The 11,776-nt window shown below is 49.7% G+C and overlaps 1 protein-coding gene across 1 annotated transcript in view; it reads right to left on the bottom strand.

Annotated features, from left to right (window-relative positions):
• Nucleotides 1-4,230: 4,230 nt before the first annotated feature.
• The window catches only part of RDH13 (retinol dehydrogenase 13), a 15,107-nt gene continuing 7,561 nt past the window's right edge, over nucleotides 4,231-11,776 (bottom strand). The window contains exons 4-7 of the mRNA XM_046684172.1: nucleotides 9,244-9,348; nucleotides 8,023-8,235; nucleotides 7,076-7,177; nucleotides 4,231-5,617 (exon numbers count right to left, since the gene is read on the bottom strand). Coding sequence (XP_046540128.1) covers nucleotides 5,373-5,617; nucleotides 7,076-7,177; nucleotides 8,023-8,235; nucleotides 9,244-9,348 — 665 coding nt within the window. The 3' untranslated portion in view covers nucleotides 4,231-5,372. The remainder of the gene's footprint in view (nucleotides 5,618-7,075; nucleotides 7,178-8,022; nucleotides 8,236-9,243; nucleotides 9,349-11,776) is intronic.

Here is an 11,776-nt window from a genome sequence, read left to right as displayed (position 1 = left end):
GACTTAGGTTCCTTTTCGTGAAGAGCCCATCCCCTAAGGCACCATCCTTTACGTCGATTCCTCTGTCTGCTTGTTACTTTGCCACAATCTCCTCTCTGGGCTTCTGTGGGTTTGGGGGTTTTTTTAAGTGGTTTTTATCATCTTTCATCTCTCTGAAGGGTGTGGGAGGTTTGTGAGCCACCTCAAAGCCCTTGGGGAGGCAGGTAGGGTTGCACTGATTTGCAAGTCAGCGTCTGTGGTCCTTGGGGTTTCTCCATTTTGGAAAGGAAGCGGATGTCAACCACGAGGGTTTGCAGCTAGAATTAGCCCCAAGCCACATTGCACGAGTCTTCAGAACAGACAAGTCGCCGCGTGGCCAGCCCTCGTGGGATGGGCTTCTCTCCTTTCGTTTAGACCCATGATGACCCCAAAAAGAGTGGGCTCCAGAATCTGACTTTGAATTCCAACTCCCCTTCTTGCTGAGACACTCCGAGGCTTCTTAAAGCAGATAGTGGAGAGTTAGTGATGACATCTGCTCGTTTCAGTTGATTCACTCGCAAGTGACACTGGTGACACTGATTCCGCTCAATTTCAGCAGAAAGGGAGTGATGGAAGCATGTAGGGAAGCTCCCAGAGTCAGGAGAACAGCTAAGAAACGAGGTTTTGAAAAGGACAGTGTGTAGGGCAGAACAGTGGCCCCCCCAGCGATGTCCACATCCTCATCCCCTGAACCGTTATTTTACGTGGCAAAAGGGGATTGAGGTGGCAGATGGAATCGAAGTTGCAAATCTGCTAACTTTAAAGGAAGATGATTCTGGATTATCTGGTGGCTGAATGGAATCGCAAGGGTCCTTACAAACAGAAGAGAGAGAACTAGAGAGACGGCAGCATGAGGAGGGCTTGATCCGCCATTGCTGCTTGAAGGAAGGGGCCACGAGCCAAAAGATGCCGGCACCTCTAGAAGCTGGAAAAAGCACAGGAACCGATCCTTCCCTGGAGCCTCCGGAGGGAGCACAGCCCTACGACACCTTGACTTTAGCCCAAAGACCCATTTCAGACCTCCAGAACTCTAAGAGAATAAATGTGCATTGTCTAAGCCACGCAGTTTGTGGTCATTTGTCACAGCAGCCGTAGGAAGCTAACACAGATAGGAACAGGCAAACACCCAGGGTGCAGGGGCCAGGAGCCCAGAGACATCTTTGGCCGCCATTTTGTTACCAACATGTTTAGTCTTAGTGTCAGTCTCATCGAGATCTAAAGTCAGGGAGAAGGTCTGACTGGTCTTGCTGAGTCACACTCACATGCCCACTCATCAGACATGGGGGGACAAGGAACCTTGATTGAGAGACGCAGCAAAACTGTAGCTAAGAGGGGAGCAGAAAGAGTCTATGCAGAAGCTTCTAGGTTGGTGAACTTGGGGAGAGTGGCGCACCCAGAGAAGGCATGGAGGCTCCTCACCCCTCCCCATGTACCTTGCTCTGTGCACTTCTTCCATCTGGATGTTGCTGAGTTAGCTGACAGCACCAGTAATGGGGCAAATAAGACATCTCGTGCCTCCTGATTAATGCACCATGAAGGCTAGAGCATTGCTTCCGTGACATTCTTACCAAAAATGCAGCAACCGATTTTAATCATGAAGAAATAACAGACAGACCCAAACTGAAGGACATTCTGTAAAATACCTGGCCAGTACTCTTCAGAAGGGTCCAAGTCATGAAAGATAAAGACTGTTCAGTTTAAAGCAGACTAAGGACACGCGGCAACAAATGCAAGCTTGATCCTGGATTGGTTCTTGAGTCAGGAAAAAAAGTTTTTATTTTGCTATAAAGAACATTACTGTTGATAAAATTTGAAAATCTGGAGATTGGATATTAGATACTAGTTTTATTGCTATTATCTTCTTGACGTTGATCATCATATTGTGGTCACATAAGAGAAGACCACCAGTGCTGGGAAAACTGGAAAGCCACATGTAAAAGAATGAAAATTGACCATTCTTTTTCACCACTCACCAAAATAAACTCAAAATGGATCAAAGACCTAAAGCTGAGACCTGAAACCATAAGGCTTCTAGAAGAAAATGTAGGCAGTACACTCTTTGACATCAGTATTAAAAGAATCTTTTTGGACACCATGTCTTCTCAGACAAGGGAAACAATAGAAAGAATAAACAAATGGGACTTCATCAGACTAAAGAGCTTCTTCAAGGCAAAGGAAAACAGAATTGAAACAAAAAAACAACCCACTAACTGGGAAAAAATATTTGCAAGTAATACATCTGACAAAGGGTTAATATCCATAATATATAAAGAACTCAACAACAAAAGATCAAACAACCTGATCAAAAAATGGGCAGGAGACATGAACAGACATTTCTCCAAAAAAGATATACGATGGCCAATAGGCACATGAAAAGATGTTCCTCATCGCTGATCATCAGGGAAATGCAAATCAAAACTACACTAAGATATCACATGAGAATGACAAAAACAACTAAAACAAATAGTAACAAATGTTGGAGAGGTTGTGGAGAAAAAGGAACCCTCATACACTGCTGGTGGGAATGCAAACTGGTGCAGCCACTATGGAAAACAGTATGGAGATTCCTCAAAAAATTAAAAATAGAACTACCATACGATCCAGCCATCCCACTACTGGGTATTTATCCAAAGAGCTTGAAGTCAGCAATCCCAAAAGTCCTATGTACCCCAGTGTTCACTGCAGCATTATTTACAATAGCCAAGACATGGAAGCAACCTAAGTGCCCATCAACAGATGACTAGATAGAGAAGATGTGCTATATATATACAATGGAATACTACTCAGCCATAAAAAAGAACAAAATTGTCCCATTTGCAACAACATGGATGGACCTTGAGGGAATTATGTTAAGTGAAATAAGCCAGATAGAGAAGGACAATCTCTGTATGACTCCACTCATATGAAGAATTTAAACATGTGGACAAAGAGAACAGATTAGTGGCTACCGGGGGAAAGGTGGGGTGGGGGGTGGGCACAAAGGGTGAAGTGGTGCACCTACAACATGACTGACAAACAATAATGTACAACTGAAATTTCACAAGATTGTAACCTATCATTAACTCAATAAAAAATAATTTAAAAAAAAAAAAGAGAAGACCACCATCTCCCCCAGGTGAGTCCTATACAGATATTTCGAGAAACAGAGGTTTTGAGGTTGTCCCCAGACTACCCATCTGGTAGGAGTTTTTCAAGCTTGTTTTCCCATGATCCCAGGGTAATACATATGTGAGGGATCAGAATCGGCCACCCCAAAATGTGTCTCTTAGGTATGAGGATTATTTTGGGCTGGTTACTTTTAAAAACTGCAGACACAGGAGAAGCTCTGAAAAGCAGAAGTCACCCTCTGTAAGAGACATTTACATTTGTGAGGGAAATCTCCATCTGCAAAGGTGTCTCCCTGTCTGTACCAGGAAGAAGGGGGGATGACCTTATCTCTAGAAACTCTCATCAGTGCAGAAGGCAAGAACTTAAACCTGCACAATAACCTCACTCGTGTTTACTGTGCTTTTCTGGTGATCTCCCATAACCGACTCCCCCACCCCCAACACCCTTTGTCTTTAGCTGAAGGTGGGATTTGAGATGAGAGGCTCCACCGTTTTGGTGAGTTCCTGAGTTTTCCTGAGTGTCTCCCACGAATACAAGCCATAAAGCTTTATTTGATTTTCTCTGGTTATTCTGTCTCATGTCAATTTAATTCATAGCCCGGCCAGGAGGACCCAGAGGGTAGAGGAATTGTCTTCCTCCCCTACATGTACATACATACATACATATATGTCTACGTATCTCCCAGTGGTGGAGGGGCTCTCAGGGTGGCCCCACCATGATTCCCGCCTCCTGGTATTCACACTCGTCCATAGTCCCCTCCTTTTGGGGATGGCTAGGTCAGCAACGTGCTTCCAACCAATAGAACACACCTCCACAGTTATCTCAAATATTACATTTCTTTAATTTCAAAATCTTTTTATCTTGATCACTGAGCTTTTTGGTGCCCCCTCAATTCCATGCCCAAGCTGAGTGCCAGCCCCATTTCTAACACAGAAGATGCCCAGACTTCAGCGCCTGTTGCCAGGTGAAAGGGGGGAAGGGAACCCTTCACCCCTAAAAAGTCTGGACTTCTGACTAGTTTCTTGCCCTGGTAATATTTAAACTGACGACTTGGTTTCCCAAAAAGAAGAAATACATGAGTTGCTTCTGTTCAGCTCACTGGCACTTCCTCATGCGCATGCACAGAGGAAGAAAATAAAACCTGTGACTCAGCCAGCAGTTTTACTATTACTATTAAAGAGCAAGTTTGAGAGTCCACGGTTTAAATTACCACAAGAGTTGGAGGGAAGGGCGTGATCCCAGCATCCTGGGTCCTCAGCAGCAGCAGCTGGTGTGTTTTTCACTCCATGCTTGACTTGGACTCAAGCATGACTTGGAGATAACAAGGCCAGATCTGTGCCAGCTGGTTCTCCGGGGTCTCCCCAGCACCTTGCTAGTCTGGCACACAGAAGACCCACAGTAAACATCCACTGGCACGGAATGCGCAGCTGCCGTTCACCGAGCCAGGGAATAACACATTCACTGCCATCCTATGAGGTAGTCAAGTCACGCTGCACATTTTCCAGTTGGAGAAATCAAGGCTCAGAGAGGAGACTGGAGGTGTACAAGATCCCACAGGGAGCCGTGAACTCCATGGCATCTGTCAGGCAACTTGCCTACTGGCCATACAGTCCCCCACCACGGCCACCATTGGCTTTCCTGACATGGCCCACAGCAGAGGGGGCTGACCCCTCCCTCGGCAGCACCCAGTTTAGATTCCCAAGGGAACGATCTGCTGGCCCAGCTCACCTGTTGGCAGCAGGGCACACTGCACCAGCCAGTCCCTAGGCAGGTGCCCAACTGCAGTCCAACCCACTGTGGCCAGAAAAGGGAGAGAAAGAGACAGAAAGAGGGGGCCAATACTGCCACCTAGAGGGTGCTGCAGGTGTGACAGCCAGTGTTTCTTGGACTTGAGGCTCATGCGTTGCCAATACTGCCACCTAGAGGATAGTGTGAGCATGGCAGTCAGCATTTCTTGGCCAATACCGCCACCTAGAGGATGGTGTGGGCATGACAGTCAGCATTTCTTGGCCAATACCGCCACCCAGAGGGGGATGTGGGCATGACAGCCAGATTCTTTGATCTTGAGGCTCATACAGTGCCAATACTGCCACCTAGAGGGTGATGTGGGCATGGCAGCCAGCAAATCCTCGGCCAATACCACCACCGAGAGGGTGATGTGGGCATGGCAGCCAGCTTTGGTTGGTCTTGCTGTTCCATCCTGATGACTCCCTCTCCCTGGGGGCTTTCAAGCCTGACCCCAGAGGTTATTTAGGGAGGGGCTGTCCCTTCACAGAGGACCCATGGGACATCTCCAAGCCCACCAGGTGAGCACTTTCAGCCCAAAGCCTCCGGGCTACCTCCTCATCCTCAGCCTCAGGGGCTGGAGCCTTCTCTTTGAGTCCATCAAAGTACTTTCCAGAAACGCCCTCCAATTCTTCCGCAACGGCCAGGTAGGTGCTGGGCTGGGCCGCCAGCTGGGGGCTCTTCACCAGCAGCCAGAAGATGGGCCCTGCAAACAGCCCACAGAGGATTCAGTCTACACACATTCAGAGAGGACACAAAAAGGCCTACTCCACCCCAGGGGTCTCAGGGTCCACTGAGGCCAGAAGTGAGCCTGGAGTCCCACAGAGCCCACACCCAGGCCTGTGCCCCTGTGGTTCCCTCCACCAAGAGGTCCCTTCCCTGGTACTGCCCAGTTGAACCCTTCCAGATGCAGGAACCACCCTCCCCCCCAAAAAAAGCTCCCTCCTCCAGGAAGCCTCTTGGCTTTTCCTAGGCAAATGGAAGCTCTCCCTCCTCTGTCAGCCCCAAGTCCTCACCCTAGCCCATCTTTCTTTAAAATAACTTTTATTTATTAAATGTCTGTGGCACCAGCCTCAGCTTAAGATCCTTGATACCCAGCACCCACCCACTAAATGTTTTTTATGGTTACAAATACTAGTTATAAAGTTCTAATTATTTATTCAGCCTAAATCTGCACCAGGCACTGTGCTGTCCCTTTTAAGGACATCTAATCCTCCCAAAGAATGTGATACAAGATACTGTTCTGGCACTCACTTTGCATATGAGGAAACTGAGGCTCAAAGAGGTGAAGTCACTCCCCTGGGTGGCACAGTTAGTTCTGGGTGAAGCCGGAGTTCCCCTGAACACAGCTGGACTCCAGGAGTCAGCTCCATGGGAGCTCCCCTGAGACATGGTTTTCTCATCAGTCAAATGGGCTCTGGCCTGTTTCCTGGGGGCATTCTGAGGCTGCAGGCCAGATCAACAATGACACAGAAAAGTGACTTGTTCTCAGTACCAAGGAAGATACGGGGAGGGGGCAGAAGGAAAGCCCCTGAGACAGTCTCTGGGTGTGATGTTAATTTTATGTGTCAACTTGACTAGGCTAAGGGATTTCCAGAAAGCTGGTAAAACCTTATGCCTGGGTGTGTGTGTGAGGGTGTGACCAGAAGAGATTAGCATTTGAATAGATAGACTGAGTAAAGAAAATGTGCCCTCCCCACTGTGGGTGGGCATCGTGCAATCAGTTGAGGGCCAGAACAGAACAAAAAGGTGGAGGAAGGGCGAATTCACTCTCTCTCCGCTTGAGCTGGGATGTCCACCTCCTCCAGCCCTCAGACACTGGAGCCCCTGGCCTTCGACTCAGACCTGGAACTTACACCATGGGCTCCCTGGGTCTCAGGCCTTGAGGTTTGGACAGGAACTACACCACCAATATGCCTGGGCCTCCACCTTGTAGATGGCGGATCAGGGGACTTCTCAGCCCCCATAAATGTGTGAGCCAATCCCTCCTAATCTAAATATCTATATCTGTATCTATAGATACCTATGGCTAGAGCTAGATATAAATGTATCCTATTCGTTCTGTTTCTTTGGAGAACCCTGACTAACACACTGAGGAAGGGTCCTGGGCCCCAAACTGGGAGGCCAGGGGTTCAGCTAAGGGACCCCAGGCTGGGAGACTTACCGAGCATGAAACTGGAGAAGGCAGAGCTGTGCAGGCCTGTGTGTCTGCCCAGCTCCGTCCTGGCTACACCGGGGTGCAGAGCATTGACGGTCACCCCCGTACCTGAGAGAGAAGGGAAGATGGGGGTGGAGGGGCAGGCGCCAGGTTCATTCCTTACCCAGAAGGCTGATGCTGCCCACCCTAAGCTCTGGGGCTCCCCCGTACCGTGCTGTTTCCTACCCCTGAATCCACATCACCCTCTTGCTCTGAAACCTCCATGTCAAGTGGTTTCATCTTGCAGGGCAGCTCCGTCACATGGCTGCCCAGAGCAGAGCCTCTCAAACCAGAGTGTGTAGGAAAAGCCCCTGGAGGGCTTGAGAAACCCAGGCCACTGGGCTCCCCCCAGCAAGTCTGAAGCAGTGGGTTGGGTGGGGTCTGAGATGCTGCAGTTATGACAAGCTCCTACGTGTGCTGACACTGCTGGTCCACAGACCCTCTTTGAGAAGCAAGGGTGAAGGCTAGACTTTTCAACTTTGCCTCTATGGACCCTGAGGTCAGACCATTCTTTATCTTGTGCTTTATAGGATGTTGAGCAGCATCCCTGGCTTCTGCCCACTAGATGCCAGTAGCAACACCCACCCTGTCCCCACTCCCCAAAGTGACAGCCAAAAATGCCTTCAGGTATCGCCAAATGTCCACTAGCCTACAGCACCAAAGGCTCAGATGCCTGTCCAGGATAAGCAGAGAAGAATGTCATGATTGATTAGTGATGTCTGCTAATGCCATAATTGATTAGTGATGTCTGCCTCAGGCACCAGGAGGAAGCATGGTGGTATGTGTGTCATACATTTGCCTACTCCGTCCTGGAGCCAATGTTTGACCTCCCATCGGCCCAGGGTCACATCAGGACTGTTCCAGGTTCAGACATAAAGGAATAGGGGGGCCAGCGAGGCTCACCACACACACACCTTGCAGCCGCCGACTCAGCTCCTTGGTGAAGAGGACGATGGCCAGCTTACTCTGGCAGTAGGCTGCTTTGGTGTCATACTTCCTCTTCTCCCAGTTCAAGTCATCAAAGTCTATGTGCCCAGCAACATGGGCCAAGGATGAGAGGTTGATGATCCGCGAGGGGGCCGAGGCTTTCAGCTTGTCCAGCAGTAAGTTAGTCAAAAGAAAGTGACCTGGGTGAAGGATGACAAAAAAATAACTTTTACTGAACTCTTACCACATGCATAGGACCATACTGAGAACATTAGCTTATTTCACCCTCCCAATAACCCATGGTTCTCAACCGGAAGCAACTTTGCCCCCCAAGGGAACATTTGGTGATATCTGGAGACAATTTGGTCATCACAGCTGCAGAGAGAAGAGGGAAAGCGACTGCCATCTGGTGGGTGGAGGCCAGGAATGCTGTTCAACATACTACCATGCACAGGACAGTCCCCACAACAAAGAATGATGGACCCCAAATGACAAGCACTGCTACAACCCTATGAGGTCAGCAGGGGAAGAGACTGCCTTCTGTCCCCCAAAACCCTTTCTCCATTGCTCCTTCAGTAATAGAATTTTTGGCTGTGCACAGAGTGCCCAGTGGAAGACTACATTTCCCAGACTCCCTTGCAGCTACATCAGGTCATGTGACTGAGTCCCACCAACAGGATGTGAATGAGAGTAATGTGTGCTATGGGTTGAATTGTGTCCCCCCCTTGACCCCTCAAAAAATATGTTGAAGTCCTACCCTCCAGGACCTCAGAATGTGACCTTATTTGGAGACAGCATCTTTACAGAGGTGACCAAGTTTAATGAAGTGATTAGAGAGGACCCTAATCCAATATGACAGGTGCCCACCCAACGCCCATTTCCCCCTCGCCCTTCCTGACAGAACTCCAGTTGCTTCAGGGTGACAACAGATAGACTGACAGAGGGAATGAAGGACAGATTGAGACTGAGGGACAGACTGACAAAGGGACAACAGGCCAAGAGACTGATGGAGGATCCGAAGGGCTGACTGGGCATCTAGTGATGAAGGGGCAGCTCCCTGACCCACCAGGTGACCCCACGAGTGGCCGCCCAGCCACCCTGGGAAGTGGAGGAGGCTTCCCTCGCGGAGCCTGTGTCTGGCCCCCCGCAGACCCCACTCACCCCCCAGGCCAACACCAATGCCACACAGCCCTCAGCCGCAGCCTCACCCAGGTAGTTGACCCCAAACTGCATCTCGAAGCCGTCCTCAGTGGTCCAGTGGGGGCAGCGCATCACAGCTGCATTGTTGACCAGGACATGCACCTGCTCCTCCTCTGGAAGACAGGGGTGAGGGCAAACGCATCAGCTCCGTGCCTGCCATTGGGGCACAGAGCCCCCTGCGCTGGGCTGAAGAGTGTCCCCTAAACATCTGTGTCCCCCCGGAACAGGTGAATGTGACCTCTTTTTGGAAAGGGAGTCTTTGCAGAAGTAATCAAGTTAAGATGAGGCCACAGGGTGGGCCCTAATCCAACATGGCCAGTGTCCTTATAAGAAGGGGAAACGTGGACACAGACATGCACACAGGAGAAGGTCGTGTGAGGACAGAGGCAGAGAGTGGAGAGATGCAGCTACAGGCCAGGGAACGCCAAGGATGGACGGCCACCGCCAGAAGCTGGAGGAGGTTGGAAGGTTCTACCCAGAGTCTCGGAGAGAATGTAGCCCTGCCAGCACCTTGATCTTGGACTACTGGCCTCCAGAACTGAGAGAACATATTTTCGTTGCTTTAAGCCACGCAGTTTGCGGTGCTTTGTTACGACAGCCACAGGAGACAAATACACCTCCACCTTAGCCTGTGACATCTTTTCTAAGAGAAAGAAGCCACGTCTGCTGCAGGAGCCTCTGGGCCTCAAAGTGGGGGGTCCCTGGGGGGGCTGGGGTTCTGCAGGCAGACAGTCCTGCGTCTGACTCCCAACCCAACTTCACTTACAGGAGGAACTGTCCACGTCAGAACCTCAGTTTCCTCATGTGTAAAATGGGATGAGTAACAGCGCCTGCCTCCCTGGGTCAGTTTGCTGGGGCTGCTGTGACAACGACCACAGGCTGGACAGCTTCAACAGACATGTCTTGTCTCACGTTCTCTGGGGTCTGAATGCTGGAAGTCCGATATCAAGGTGTCACTGGGTTGCTTCCTTCTGGGGCCATGAGGGAGACTGTCCCAGGCCTCTCGCCTTGGCTCATAGATGGGGTCTTCCCTCTGAACCTGTCTGCCTCTGTGTCCAAATGTCCCCTTTCTATAAGGACAACGGCCATGCTGGATGAGGGCCCACTCTAATCACCTCATTTTAACTTGATTACTTCCTTAAAGACCCTACCTCCAAATAAGGGCCCATACTGAGGTACTGGAGAGGTTAGGACCCCAACATATCTTTAAGAGGGGGAAACAACAGAAGCCATCAACACGCCCAAAGTGGTTTTCAGGATCAATGGAGATAACAAATTAGTTTATTTGAGGTCAGGGGTGTAACAGCTGTCAGGAACACAAGCTCTGGAGCCTGAGAGATGGGGGTTCAAACCCCAGACTCTACTCCTGGCCAGCTGTATGGCCCTGCCAAGTCACACGACATCTCTGTGACTCAGTTTCCCCCTCTGTAAAAAAGGATCATAATGGAACCTGCCGGGTAGAATGGTGTAATTATTATTCATTAAGCAAGTATTTTCTAAGCACCTCTTATTGGGCACTGGAGATACAGGGTGGACAGGACAGTCAGGGACACTGAGGAGTAGCTGAGAGTCCAGCATATACCAACTACACACATAGGGGAATTCTCCGTGAGAAGAGCCGTGATGGAAGCAAATGGGGGGCCATGATGGAGGATATTGTGGTGCTGCGAGGAAGCCCAGGGTCCTCCCTCAGGGATGACATAGAAGCTGAGACCAGAAGGATGAGATGGGCCAGCCATGTGAGGATGCAGGAATGTACAGTCCTGGTGGGGGCACAGCACATGCAAAGGGCCTGTGGCTGGAACAAGGCTCCATGCATAGTGCTGAGTACCCAGAAAGCCTGACCTGACTTTTTTGTTTTGTTTTGTTTATCTGGGAATGCCTTTATCTTGCCTCATTGTTTTTAATTGTGGTAAAATATACCTAACATAAAATTCAGCATCTTAAGCATTTTTAAGTTCACTCACGTTTTCATTCCTGGCTGTTGATCTCAGGGAAACATGGGGAAGCCAGTATTTGGCTTGCCAAAAACGTCAGACTTGACTTCATTTCAGCCTCAAAACAACCCCATAAGGTAGAAGGAATTATTATCCCATGTCCCAGAAGAGGAACGTGTGGCTCAGAGAGATGTCGCCTGCCCAGGTGTGCCCAGCTCGGGTCCTTGCTGCCCCCACGGCCCTCTGGGGAGCTGAGTGCTCTGGGCACTGGTCTCCATAGCTGGAAACGGGGATGAGACTGGCTCATGGGCAGGATCAACTGGGACCCTGTCCATGAAGCATACGGTGCTGTCCCAGGTACACAGAAGGCACTTAATAAATGTTTATCCACTCATCCCCCTTAGACCTAGGGGCTGGCATTACTCCCTCAGTGCTCTATGTGATCTCCACCACAGCACCTCTGACACCCACTCGGTGATGGGAATGGCTCCATCTTGATCCCCTTGGACTCAGGGTGGGTGGTCAATATGAATGTATGGATGGATGGATGGATAAATGGATGGATGGATGGATGGATAAATGGATGGATGGATGGATGAATGAA

Source organism: Equus quagga, chromosome 13 (genome assembly GCF_021613505.1).
Source record: "Equus quagga isolate Etosha38 chromosome 13, UCLA_HA_Equagga_1.0, whole genome shotgun sequence".
Classification (NCBI taxonomy): domain Eukaryota; kingdom Metazoa; phylum Chordata; class Mammalia; order Perissodactyla; family Equidae; genus Equus; species Equus quagga.
Note: the sequence above shows the minus strand (reverse complement) of the source record. Positions and strands in the feature narration are given on the sequence as shown.